At 40.5% G+C, this 13,094-nt stretch overlaps 9 protein-coding genes across 9 annotated transcripts; 4 read left to right on the forward strand and 5 right to left on the reverse strand.

Moving 5' to 3' along the window:
• Positions 1-175: 175 nt before the first annotated feature.
• On the forward strand, positions 176-2,056 carry TAH18 (NAPDH-dependent diflavin reductase; the record flags this gene model as incomplete). Its single annotated transcript, XM_003680523.1, has 1 exon — positions 176-2,056. The coding sequence occupies one exon, from the start codon at positions 176-178 to the stop codon at positions 2,054-2,056; it is 1,881 nt and encodes a 626-aa protein (XP_003680571.1).
• Positions 2,057-2,352: 296 nt separating this feature from the next.
• On the reverse strand, positions 2,353-5,721 carry ATG11 (autophagy protein ATG11; the record flags this gene model as incomplete). Its single annotated transcript, XM_003680524.1, has 1 exon — positions 2,353-5,721. The coding sequence occupies one exon, from the start codon at positions 5,719-5,721 to the stop codon at positions 2,353-2,355; it is 3,369 nt and encodes a 1,122-aa protein (XP_003680572.1).
• A 200-nt stretch (positions 5,722-5,921) lies between these two features.
• On the forward strand, positions 5,922-6,452 carry MAK3 (peptide alpha-N-acetyltransferase MAK3; the record flags this gene model as incomplete). Its single annotated transcript, XM_003680525.1, has 1 exon — positions 5,922-6,452. The coding sequence occupies one exon, from the start codon at positions 5,922-5,924 to the stop codon at positions 6,450-6,452; it is 531 nt and encodes a 176-aa protein (XP_003680573.1).
• Positions 6,453-6,512: 60 nt separating this feature from the next.
• Positions 6,513-7,289, reverse strand: POL30 (proliferating cell nuclear antigen; the record flags this gene model as incomplete). The annotated part of the gene is made up of 1 exon (XM_003680526.1): positions 6,513-7,289. The coding sequence occupies one exon, from the start codon at positions 7,287-7,289 to the stop codon at positions 6,513-6,515; it is 777 nt and encodes a 258-aa protein (XP_003680574.1).
• Positions 7,290-7,557: 268 nt separating this feature from the next.
• Positions 7,558-7,839, reverse strand: TDEL0C04750 (non-histone chromosomal protein 6; the record flags this gene model as incomplete). Its single annotated transcript, XM_003680527.1, has 1 exon — positions 7,558-7,839. One exon carries the CDS (start codon positions 7,837-7,839, stop codon positions 7,558-7,560), a length of 282 nt encoding a protein of 93 aa, XP_003680575.1.
• A 542-nt stretch (positions 7,840-8,381) lies between these two features.
• On the reverse strand, positions 8,382-8,693 carry TIM12 (Tim12p; the record flags this gene model as incomplete). The annotated part of the gene is made up of 1 exon (XM_003680528.1): positions 8,382-8,693. The coding sequence occupies one exon, from the start codon at positions 8,691-8,693 to the stop codon at positions 8,382-8,384; it is 312 nt and encodes a 103-aa protein (XP_003680576.1).
• A 133-nt stretch (positions 8,694-8,826) lies between these two features.
• On the forward strand, positions 8,827-11,007 carry PBY1 (putative tubulin tyrosine ligase; the record flags this gene model as incomplete). Its single annotated transcript, XM_003680529.1, has 1 exon — positions 8,827-11,007. The coding sequence occupies one exon, from the start codon at positions 8,827-8,829 to the stop codon at positions 11,005-11,007; it is 2,181 nt and encodes a 726-aa protein (XP_003680577.1).
• Positions 11,008-11,052: 45 nt separating this feature from the next.
• On the reverse strand, positions 11,053-12,132 carry RXT2 (Rxt2p; the record flags this gene model as incomplete). The annotated part of the gene is made up of 1 exon (XM_003680530.1): positions 11,053-12,132. One exon carries the CDS (start codon positions 12,130-12,132, stop codon positions 11,053-11,055), a length of 1,080 nt encoding a protein of 359 aa, XP_003680578.1.
• Positions 12,133-12,334: 202 nt separating this feature from the next.
• Positions 12,335-13,024, forward strand: TDEL0C04790 (uncharacterized protein; the record flags this gene model as incomplete). Its single annotated transcript, XM_003680531.1, has 1 exon — positions 12,335-13,024. One exon carries the CDS (start codon positions 12,335-12,337, stop codon positions 13,022-13,024), a length of 690 nt encoding a protein of 229 aa, XP_003680579.1.
• Positions 13,025-13,094: the final 70 nt, after the last annotated feature.

Consider the following 13,094-nt stretch of genomic DNA (forward strand, 5'->3'; position numbering starts at 1 on the left):
ATATACAATTTCTTTAACATTGTCATTAGCCGGCAAAGTAAGATCACCTTTGACTAAAAAATTGTATCGAACGGCAGACTCATCCGTAATAAACTTACTTAATCATAGAAGCATCCTAACTTTGTTCAACCAAATACTGTAAATTATAGCACAGGATTGAGCTAAGGTTTTAAAGATGAATCGAAGCAAATCATCCAAGAGAATTGCAATTCTCTACGGGTCGGAGACCGGAAATGCTCAAGATTTCGCCGCCATCCTTTCCTATAAATTACACAGATTACATTTGCCTCATACTCTAAATTCTCTAGGTGATTACACGCCTCATGATATTTTAGACTGCCGAAACCTTTTCATTATCTGTTCGACTACAGGGCAAGGTGAGCTGCCTCGTAATGCGATAGAGGCTTCTCATGGATTGAATAAAAAAAATACTTTATGGTCTTTCCTTAAGAAGAGGAATTTGCCTGCTGATTTTTTGAATCATTTAAGTGTCTCATTCTTAGGTTTAGGTGATTCCTCTTATCCAAAATTCAATTACGCTATCAGAAAACTTCACAATAGAATAGTCAGTCAGCTCGGTGCCAAAGAGCTTTTCCATAGGCTTGAAGCCGATGAACAATCTATGGCAGGTAGTAACAAAGGATCAGGTGCGAGTATAGAGGCCGTTTACTTTGAATATGAAAAGAGAATACTTAAGTACTTACGTGAGACCTATCCTACGAGAAAGGTCAATGGGCAAATCGTTGAACGTACTGAATTTGCCGCTGAAGCATATCTTGAACCTCCCTCATGCTTGTTACTTGACAGCGATGAAGATGGACATATCGTGCAGGAAAATCTGACTTTTAACGGTGATGATTCGGTGAACGTTGGGACGGTGAAGATCAATGATAGACTTACTCACCCAGAGCATTTTCAAGACGTGAGACAGTTTGTGTTTAATGGCAAAAAGGCTCACGAGTACGGACCAGGAGACACTATTTCTATTTACCCATGTAATTCAGATGATTCCGTGAAGCAATTTTTAGAAATTCAACCACATTGGAAATCTGTTGCAGATAAACCACTGAAATTAAGCCACGGGATTCCTAATAATCTGAAGGATGGTGGTTTCGTTAAACCATTAACTTTGAGAAACTTGCTGAAATATCACTGTGATATCATGAGCATTCCAAGAACTAGCTTTTTCATGAAGGTTTGGACATTTGCAACAGATGTTGGGCGTATGGAAAGAGGTCGAGAACAGCTAGAGCAGCAGCGGGAAAAGCTCCACCAATTCGCCACTGATGAAGATATGCAAGATCTTTTCGACTACTGCAACCGACCAAGAAGATCTCTTTTGGAAGTTTTGCAAGACTTTCCCTCTTTAAAGTTACCTTGGGAATTCGCTTTGGATTATTTACCTATTATCAAGCCACGACTCTTCTCTATATCAAGTGGACCAAACGACCCCAACATAGAGCTCACAATTGCCATCGTGAGATATAAGACCATTCTTCGGAGAATCAGAAAGGGAATTTGTACTAATTTTATTATCAACTTGTCCCCAGGTGACAAATTCCGATACAAGGTACAAAATAACAATCTATTTCTCAACAAGGAGCTTAAGGAGAAACCAATGATTTTAATTAGTCCGGGAGTCGGTATTGCACCGATGATGTCGCTAATAAGATCCGATGTCTCTAAAAACTTAAAGCTTTTCTTTGGCAACAGGATGATGGAAAGGGACTTCCTATACAAGGAGATACTTCAGGACTGGGACAAGGAGGAAAGGATAACGCTATACACCTGCTTTTCGCGAGACCCAAAGAATTCTCCAAAATTCAAATACGTCCAAGATATTTTATGGAGTATAGGCGAGTTCATCGCTAAATTGATACATGACCAAGGCGCCACAATTTATGTTTGTGGGTCTTCAAATAAGATGCCCATCCAGGTCAGAATAACAATTTTGGAGATATTAAAAAAATGGGTGAATTTTGAGGACGAGGATGCAGCGATCAGATACATGAAAGATATGGAGAAAGACGATAGATACCTACAGGAAACATGGTGAGAAGATTTATTGAAGGATCTTTTAATCAATTAAAAAAAGATTTATCTGATTGGAGAACTAAACACAACACATGGTATCATGCCAAGTAGAAGATCAAACTAGAAGAATCTTTATGTCACTTATAGATGCAAAGTGTGAAACTACACGGGCAGTCCCTGTGCGCTTAGCATCGCATTTCTTCAGTAGCAGCTTGACAGTTTGAGACCTTTTGAGCAGAAAACATATTTCTCCAGCTTCTAGAATATGGCTCATTATCCTATCTAAGACAAATACATGACTTCAGAGATTATTCAATCTTAAACTTGGCAGGAAATCATAGCAGCTGTAACCTGAAACCATGAGACACCATTTGGAAGCTTGTAAGGATTGCTATTGGTGTCCTCAGCAATGAATTTTTCCATAGTTAGTATTTTACCCACGAACCAATCTTTACCCTTTATCATGTTGTTCTCATCCTTCAAGAAATACCTGGTACTTTCATCAAAGGCGGTAAACGCAGCCCAAGGGCGGCTTTTACTCTTTTTACTTATCCTGTCTTTCCCTGCCGAAGACGGATGCATCGTGACCGTGTCAAATGGAGGTGGTGTCGAAAGATCGACCGAAGAGAATGACGAATTAAGTGAAGAAACTGACGATTCGGTTGGCGAGTTGTGTTCTCTTGTTGGCAGGAACAAAGCCAAATCGCCTACCTGGAAGTTTTTCAAAGTAAGTCTTTCGTTCTGGTGGCTTTCCAACTGCCCTCTTTTTTTCTTGTTCTCCTTAGTGAGCTTCTTAGCCAAAGTCTCGATGTCTTTGAATCTTCGGATAACTGCTGTCTCATAAAGTTTATTATCGTATAGCTTTCGCACTTCCTCAAACAGAGATTTATGCTTATCCATATCATCTGTGTTATGCACTTCGTCGTACATTTTTTTAACGTCCCTGTATATTGTGCTTTTAACAAGAACATCGGCCTCTGAAATTTGAATACTATCATCTAGGACGCCTTGACTTTGACCCCTACGCAGGCCTTTGACACGTTTGATGATGATACGGTTGTTCTCATCAAGCGATAGTAATAAGCCAATGTTCTCCAAAATAAAAACATCTGAAGCAAAAACTTCGTATATCGTGGCTTCGGTATCTCTGTTCTGGTTTCGTAATTCAGCAAGATTTTCTTCCTTCTCAGATTCCTTAGCCAGATCGGTAGGAGGGGTAAGCTCCTTTTGTTCGTCCTCTACTTCTTGAATTACTTGTTTCTTCTCCTTGAGTTCTTTGTTTTCTTCTTCAAGCAGCGTCAAGCGTTCATTAAGCTTGCTTATTTCTTCCTCAAAGGCCACCGTCTTCTCCTGCAAAGTTCTTCTTTCCTGGCCAAGCTCTTCGTCTAGCTTCTTTGCTTGATTCATGGCTTCTCTCTTTAATGTATCGTCAACTTCAGTTCGATGTTTTAATCGAGAAAACTCCGAAAATAGTTTACTGTTTTCGCGTATGATAGCTTCCATCTCTTGTTTAAAGGAGTTCTGTTGATTAATGTTTTCAAATCGAGATTTCTCTTCCTCATCGGTTAGCCTTGCTAATTCTTTGTTCAAATATGTCATGGTTTCTTTGAACGCCATAGTCTCTAGCTCCAAGTCTGTAATCTTAGATTTGGTAACTGACAAATGCATATCCTTTGTTTCCCCGTCCCTCCGCAGCTTTTCATTAATTTGTTGGAGGTTTTTTAGCTTGTTTTCTACTTCAATAACGTTTGCAACGTTTAAATTACGATCCGTCTCCAATAGCGATGAAGAGCTCATCTTTGAGCTGACAGTGGTAACACTATTATGAAATGGGGTGATGAAAGTCGTATTGAGTATCCCTGAAGGCCAGTGTCCCGGGTTCGAGTAGCGAGCATCATGCAACAGAGACTCTAACTTCTTTATCCGAGCTCGGTAACCATTAATCTGATTTGAAGCCGAAGTCGATGATTCTTTCGAATCACGAACGCGCACAATTGTAACCTGATAACTCTTTGCTTCGGAGAAACTTTGTGAGATTAACTCGGACACATTATCTCCAACTTTTAGTTCACGAAGTTGTGCGATATATTCATCGATCAACTCCCGAGTCTTGTTAAGAGAATGTCGTACCGAGATAACTTTTTCATCAGCTTGCCTTTCATGACTCAACACGTCATTAAGGAATAATTCCTCTATCTTTTCGGACTCTGTGAAATTTTCCAAGTTTCTGCAGAATAACGATGCAGTTGAGCCAAAGTTTTCAGTCCATTTTGTTCGATGGTCCTGTTCCTTATTTCTGATTTGTTCATACTCGCCTGCCAGTGACCTAGTCTGAGAGAGAACTTGGAGTATCCAACTTTCACGACGATATTTTTCGACCAGGAAAAGGCCGTAGATTAATGGAATGTCCTCAATCTTTGCAAATTGAATTTCATTCTTCTGATAAAGATCCAAATCCTTGTTGCATTCATTAAGTAGTTTCCGCTTGATGCCAATTGTTTCGACCTGAACAAAGGCAATTTGCCCCAATAAAAGGATGGCATTTATTTGTAGTTTATGCTTCCGCTCAATCACCTGCTCACTCTGAGCATATAAGGCCTGTGCGATTGTGAATAGTTTTCCACTCACTTCATTTTTGGTATTTAGTAGAAACGAGTGAATATCTTCCATACCATCATTGAACGAGTCGATTGAATCCTGTTCCAGGAAGTCGCGGCTGCGTCTTCTCGTTTCTTCCACTATTTCGTCAAACCGTGTGAGCATTGTCTCTTCAAGGTTGTCTTTCATGTTCTTGAGGGTGGAATTGTTTTGTAGCAATGCAATAGCCTCAGTAATTTGGGCCCGAAGATCAGCATTTTTGTCAAGATCTCGCTTTACCTTCTTTAGTTTTGAATTAATACTTTGATCCAGTAACTTTATGGAATTTTCGTTCTGCTCCGTTGTTTTCAAATCGACGTAGCGTTCTAGCGGGCCCTCTATGCCTTGCAGTTTGTGGAGTACCTGATTGTAACATTCTTTCCATTTAGACGACTGGCCGTTCTGTGCCAATTGGTTCAAAAATTCAACATTTGAGTTGTAAAGTTTCTCTACATCATAGCAGTAAAGTCTGAGGTACTGTTCGCATACTGAAAGGCATCGTAAAATTTCCGACGTTTGCGCCGCACATTCGCTCATCAGATTTCGGAAATAGTGGACATCAATCTCTAATGCACTAAGCCACCCCAAGTTGGTGGTCAGCAGGCTTGTGATGGACCTGGCATTCAAACTTTCTATTCTAAGATCTGCATCAGCCAATGGTGAGTTTATTGGTTTCAGTAACGCAGACTCACGCTTTTGCAAAGTATCTCTGACCAGATTTGAGAGTAAAACTTCCGCCTTCTTATATGATTCATCCTGAAGAGCTTCTGAGTCATGCGCCCTTCGGAGAGGTTCTTTTATGATGGAAAAGAGCCGCCTGTCATATATGTAAAATTCGTTCTCATCAAGAGTGTTACTTCTCAAACATTCCCTAAAACCGGAGCTTTTCAACTTGTTTCCAAATGGTAGTAATATGAGTAGTTGCTCACTAGGTATACGCCATTTTTGGCTAATAAAATCTCTAAACTCATCAAGAGACATAAAGAACTTCACATCAGTGGTTATTTTCTCTCCAGTAATGGCATTTATGAGAAAGGCATTATCAGACATATCAAACCGGTAAAATAAGTATTCCAAAAGCCCTGAAGTGCATCAGAATAGCCTCTGTGGAAAGCTTATTGTGCTTTCACCTTTATTATAGTTGATAGGTAGCAAGAGCCTTTTTTTTTCCAATGCTGATCCAAAAAACCTTTGAAAAGGCGAAACTAGTAATGTGGCAGATAACGAAGACAGTGAAGATAAGAGCCACAATGATTGTATATAAGCCATTAGACTTGAGAAATCTTCTGCATTTTGAACATTTGAAAAGGCTGATTGATGCAGATCTTTCGGAGCCTTATTCGATTTACGTTTACAGATATTTCTTGAATCGATGGCCAGAATTGACGTATTTAGCCTTTGATGATGAAAGTGGGACACCCGACACGCCAATTGGATGTGTTATTTGCAAGAGTGAGCTGCATAGAGGTAGCAGAATGAGGGGGTATATCGGTATGCTTGCAGTCGAGACTGCATATCGCGGACTTGGTATCGCCAAAACTTTAGTCAAAAATGTGATTGAAAAGATGCAGGAAGATGGTTGTGATGAAATTATGCTTGAAACCGAGGTAGAAAACAGAGCTGCACTAAACCTTTATGAAGGTATGGGATTTATAAGGATGAAACGGATGTTTCGTTACTATTTGAATGAAGGTGATGCTTTCAAGCTGATATTGCCCTTGACGCAGAAGAGTTGCATTAGGACCACTTTTTTGAATCAAAATGATGAACTACTCCTGTAGTGTTGAATAGATTATACCAGTCGATATATAAATAATGTACATTCATGAAGATCTTGAAAGTTACTCTTCGTCATTAAACTTTGGGGCAAGGAAGAATTGCAAATAACCACTCTTCAAATCGAATTGGAAAAGAGCAGGCGCTTCACTGGAGAGTCTGATACCTACTTTTTCCGCTAGTGCGGAACCCTTGACGATGTCAAGCAGATATTTGGAACCAAACGTGAGATCAACGGGTTGGTCCATCTCTAACTTGATACTATCCTCCGGTTTGTCCATATTGACAAAAGGTTTCAAAATGACGGAACCAGAGCCAATATCACCGTCTGCGACAAATTTAATAGTCTCCTTTGTAATCATAATGTTTAAAGAGTCACTCAATTGACTCAAGTCGCGCACAATCTTGGAGAATTCCGAAGATGGCATCATTAAAGTACAATCGTAAGCCAAATCCTCAATTTTCAAGAATGCAGCATCAATATCCATCAATTTCAACGAGTATTCAGCAACACGATCCTTCTTTGTGTCCTCAAATAGCAGTAGAACGGTATCTGGTGTATCATCCGCAATAAGAGTAAGTGTATCCGAGTTGTTACCACAACGTAGAATCTTGGAAAGAGAAGTCAGATCAATTCCCAATGTGACTGGGTGATCACATCTATAGTTTTGGAAAGCTTCAATACCAATCTCTAGGGAAACTAGCAACACACGGGAATCGTCGACGGCCTGTGCGATAATACCATCTTCCTTACATTGAAAGTTTACCAACTGAACACAATCTTTGAAACCATCAATGATTCTCTTAAAAAGAGAAGCTTCCTCGAATTTTGCCTCTAACATTCTACTTACTTGACTAACACGAGCACTTGTGAAACGATACTGTTCAGATGTAAAGGACAACCTTTTTATACATAGAATTTTCGTCGCCTGTTCGCGTTCACGCGTCAGGAGGAGATGGTTTACGCGTCACAGGTTCAAAAGGTGAAAAAAGAAGCTAAAAGAGACTAAAATACAAAGGGTCTGCCCATAACGGCTAAAATAGAGTAGAAAATAAGAAAATAGTAGTAATAGTAATAGTAGCAGTTCTCAGCAACAGAGGACAGGCAAATTAAGCACGCGTAGCGTTGTAAAGCTCCTTTTCGGACTCATAACGTTTCTTGTCTGCCTCTGCTTTGCTTTCGTAAGGTGTCTTTTCATCTGGAGTCAAAGCCTTCCATCTTTCACCCAAAAGACGTCCCACTTGTCCAAAGGTCACATCTGGATTCTCTGAACGCACAATATCTCTGTTTTCGTTGGCGAAAAACATGTATGCCGAAAGAGCTCTCTTAGGAGCATTAGGGTCCTTCTTCCTTCTGGTGGTTCTCTTCTTGGTTTCTCTTGGAGCTGCCATAGTTAAAATACAATTACTTCAACCACCAAAATCCCGTTAGTATATGAACAAATGACCATCGACCAGAGTTAAGGCAAACAAACATAACCCTTCTCACCTTAAGTAGTGTCTAACGCGTGCATGGCGCGCAATACTAAGGTACCGCGTCGCGTCTGGAGGGTAACTAACTACCTCACGTTCGACACTCTTAAACGGTTGCCCCTTGGAGCTGTCCCTCAATGTATCAATCCATCCGTTTGTCTGTCTGTCTGTATCTTTGTAGCTGTTTAACTCATACGTACGTTTAGTGCGAAAAAAGTGTTTTAATTTTCGGTCGACCTTGTAACGGAAAAACGCTTCTTGCCCACTGTTTGCGTGTGGTGAATAGCTGCCACTATGAGCGAGGCTCTATAGTGGCACTTTTGCTTAAGTATGCTAACCTGGGCGATACGGGGCGAAAAACTTCAACACCTGCTCGTACCGAGTGATTCTCAGGGTAATCTCATCGCTAGTTATTTACAGTATTATCTATTCAGGATGATTCACAGGCTTGTTAAAGCTGCTCAGTTATCTGGTGGCGTTTTGTACTTATTGTAGTGTGGTAGGTGAGACTCTGGTGCGAAATTCCGGCTCTGTACGAGTGCACCGATTAAACGGTTGCTGTAGTGCATCTTGGCCACACACCTGTCTACGCAACACATTTCACCTTTATTCAAATCACTCTCGCTATAGATATCGTGCGGGATGCACTTTTCCATACAAGTCTTTAGAATGTTGTTGAAAGTCACGTTCATTGCTTCAAACTGGACTTCTGCTATATCTATCTTCTCCTGGCGTACGTCCTGTGACCCGTACGGGTTCATAAACATCGACATTGCGTGCTGGGGATTGTGACTATGATTGTTTGTGAATGATTTCTTCTCTTACTGTAGTTTTTTAGAAGGCTGACTTTTGATGAAAAAGTGATCTTCGGGTCTTGATGATATATCAATAGTACAGAAGCGTGTGATGAGAGTGCTGTTGACCAATGATGATGGTCCCCTGAATGACCAATTCTCCAATTATATTAGGCCATTCGTGCAAACACTAAAACGCCTTTATCCGCACTGGCAACTCACTATTTGTGTACCACATGTGCAAAAATCATGGATCGGTAAAGCTCATTTGGCTGGCAAGAAACTTAGTGCCCAATTCCTATATTCCAAGATGGATTCAGATGACAACAGTTACTTAGGGCCATTCATCCAACCACAGGTGGCATTGGAAGGATCAAAATTACCTCGTCAAGCTATTAATCCAGAGGTATCACGTGATGATATTGAATGGATACTTATTGATGGTACTCCAGCTTCATGTAGTAACATTGGACTTCATCATTTGGCCACTGAACCTTTTGATCTAGTTATCTCGGGCCCCAATTTGGGGAGAAATACTAGCGTTGCCTACATCACCTCCAGTGGTACCGTCGGCGCCGCCATGGAAGCGGTTATCGCTGGTAATGAAGTAAAAGCCGTAGCTGTATCGTGGGCTTATTTTAACGGTAACAAAAATGTCAACAACTCGATTATGGAAATGGCGGCTAGAAGATCGCTTCAAATTATCGAACATTTGTACGAAAACTGGGACCCTGTAACCGATTTTTACAGTATAAACATTCCTTTGATCAATTCACTATCCCTTGAGACAAAGGCAGTCTACACATCAGTCTGGGAAAATAGGTGGGGGCCCATCTTTAGTGGACCTAATGTCGGATCAGCTACCAACAACAGCGAGATTGAAGATGGTAATGAGTACCAAATGATTTCATTTAACTGGGCACCGGATTTTAAGTCACATACAGATTCAAAACATCATAGATCTGATCAAATGGTAGACAGGGATGTTATTGAAGATGGATTGATCAGTGTGACGCCACTTAGAGCTACATTCCAAAGCACTAGTACACTAAAAGGTGAACTTGAATTACCATGTCCTTTGGAAACCCAGTTTGAGGGTGTTTGCGCTATCACAATCGACCCACAAGAGTATATCTATTTGCCATTGAAGAGTGCGTTTCAAAAATGGCTTCCATCACTTAAAATTGTGTCCGAATTACCAAAAAATGATACCGCTGTCATTCACTATGGTGATTATGAAGATTTGGATATGGAGAGACTTGGCCAAGATCCGCAATATATTGCCAACTCTTATATCTACAGAAAAGCACTCATAAGGAAACATTACCTGACGCAGACCATACAGTACTACAAAGCAAAGAACCCCAATACAATTCTGTCAAAAGCCTATCTGGAATCCTTCAATATAGATCTGGATTATGCAGAATTTTTGGATGATGCACTGGATGAAAATTGGGAACTAAGGCAGGAATTGGAGTCTGAGCAAAAGTGGTGGATCCTAAAACCTAGCATGAGTGATAAGGGCCAAGGAATTAGAGTTTTCAAGACAATTGATGATTTACAGACAATTTTTGACTCATTCGATGAAGACGACACTGACGATGAAAGTAATGTACAGGATGATAATAAGATTATCATATCTCAATTACGTCATTTCATTATACAAGAATATTTGGATAAACCTTTACTACTTCCTTCCATGGGTAATAGGAAATTTCACATCAGATGCTATATCTGTTGTCAAGGTTCCCTCAAAGTTTTTGTCTACAACCGGATGTTAGCACTATTTGCTCCAAATCGTTTCATACCACTGGAGCAAGGTAAATACTCACCTACTAGTGTCGACGATCTAGTTTGTCACTTGACAAATACATGTTTGCAGTCCAACAAGGCAAAGAAGAGCTTATCGGTGGTAGAGTTTGACGCTTTAGACGAAATATCGTCCGCGGATAAGACAAAAATTAAAGAACAAATCCACCAAATAGCGCATGATGTCTTTTTAGCGGCTATGCAAGTCAACAGTCTTAACTTTCAGCCACTCGCCAACGCTTTTGAGACTTTTGGGGTCGATTTTCTAGTGGGCGAGAACTTGGAAGTTAAATTATTAGAAATTAACGCCTATCCGGATTTCAAGCAAACTGGAGATGATTTAAAGGATCTTATCAATGACTTATTTGACTGTACTATTGAGAAATTGATCTACCCTCTAGCAACTGGCAAAGAAGTGCGCAACGCGAATGAAAAGAACAATTTAGTTGAGGTTCTCGATTATTCTGCTAATAACTGGCAATGACCTTTTTGTAACCATACTTACTCATCATTTAATTACCGAATGCTTTTAAGTCGCTTCGTTATTCTCCTCAAATTCTTCTTCCATTTCGCGAGCACCACCCATCGACATATTGGTAGTGGCACTTATTAGTCCTCTCTTAACCACACGAAGGGCATTCGGTATCGTAACACCGTCCTCGGGAAGGCCAGAGTACTCGCGACTCCAATTTAGTATACGCTCCCGTATTCTATTGGCCTTCACTAAAGAGGCCCGTATCTTTCTCAGATTCCTTACGAATTCTTCGTTTCTTTGCAAAGCAATTTGAGCCAATTGTCGTATCGTCTCTACATCCTCTAATATTTGTGGAGAATTATCAGCTGGCAACAAACGAAGTAACGCAGCATGTCCACCAACATGAGGAAGTGCGAAGAAAGGGTCCTCGCCGTTAGCATCACCATCCTGTCGAGGAGCGATTTCTTTATCATCTATATCGGCAGAGTCTTCCTCAGGAAGCTTAAGGTTGTGATCATATGCAGGAAGATTCAACTCTGACTCATAGAGTGGTTCTGGATGGTCTCCCAGAAATACTTCAAGTAATTTAGAGTACCTCATGACGGAGTTCTGCTCCTTTTCAATCATCATGATAGACTGAAGAGAAAGCTCACGTAGCACTTTCCCTTCAAATGACCTTTTTATTGATCCATGTCTCGTAATGTCGGCTAACGAAGCAATTGGCGTCAAGATCTTACGAACATCGACCAACTTCGAGAGGTTACAGTCATAGTCATATGACTCGTCCGTAATTTTATCGTCTGAAATTTTATGACCATTGACCTCACCAGGTGTCTGAAACTTCATTCGTTTCCTTCTTTGTAGTAAATTGTGCTCCGAACCATTGTAATAGACGCACTCCTCATTCAAAGATTTCGAATTGTCTAATGCCCGACGTGTAACCAATTCTGACTTTTGTAGTAGCTTATTCCCTCTATTGGAACTTACACCAGATGCGCTAGGATATATCACAGTACCATCCAAAGATCTTCTCAGAGGAGGATAGTTTCCACTCTTTGCCCTTATAGCATGTCGATAGAAAGATTGTATGTATTCCTGCTCGTCATCAGTCTCCTCCGGCTTGCTCGAAGTCATCTTAGCGAGTCAGTGAACGTTTCTCGTAGGCTTCATTATATGACTCGTTGACTTTTCATCAGGTTTAGATTGCTTAAAGGTTACACTACAGGACCGAATAGCGTCACATGACTAGAACTTAAGATCTCTTCGAGAAGTTGAAAAGATTCATTATGGATTTCTTCACTACCCTACAGTGTTTGAATCAGTGCAATTGGTCAGGATGGTTATTGGCACGGTGTTGAAATGTGTCGTGGCATTGTATTTGTTGTCATCGTATAAGTCGCTGCCCGGAGTTTACTTCATTAGATTCTATTCGACGGTGTTCCCAAACATTGTTTTGCCATACTTGACTGGGTTTAAAACTAAGAACTTAAAGAAATTGGCTGGAAGCAAGTATGGATGTTTTGGTGCAGTTACTATGTCGACCTATGCCTCGCCATTTGAATGTGATTTTTATTTCCACAAGAGTAACAGTACTTATTTTGAAGAATTGGATATCTCAAGAAGTGAATTGATGACTAAAATATTCCAAAAGCTTTTCTTTATATCCAAGCGGTGGCCTTACATTCCAGTGGCAAACGTCTTTACTAACTTTTTGAAAGAGATCAAGCCTTTTGAAAAATATGAAGTTATTTCACAGATTTTATGTTGGGATGAGAAATGGATTTATGTCATGAGCAGATTTACTAAAAAGGAGCGCACCGTTCTATGCTCGTTGTCTCTGACGAAATATGTTTTGAAGGATGGCAGAAAGACAATTTCTCCAAAGGATGCCCTCGACATATGCGGTTTGTACAATGACGAAGTTGCCAGTATATCTGCCAAAAACCTAGAGTTGCTCACTGAGCAATCGGGCTTCCACGAGACTAAACCACTCGAGGGCTTGAAACATGAATACTTGGCGATCTAAGTGACGGGCCGCTTGATTTTCGATGTAGGTGACACAAACTATACCGAGCGACAGGAAAAATTAGAATTAC

Source organism: Torulaspora delbrueckii, chromosome 3 (genome assembly GCF_000243375.1).
Source record: "Torulaspora delbrueckii CBS 1146 chromosome 3, complete genome".
NCBI lineage: Eukaryota > Fungi > Ascomycota > Saccharomycetes > Saccharomycetales > Saccharomycetaceae > Torulaspora > Torulaspora delbrueckii.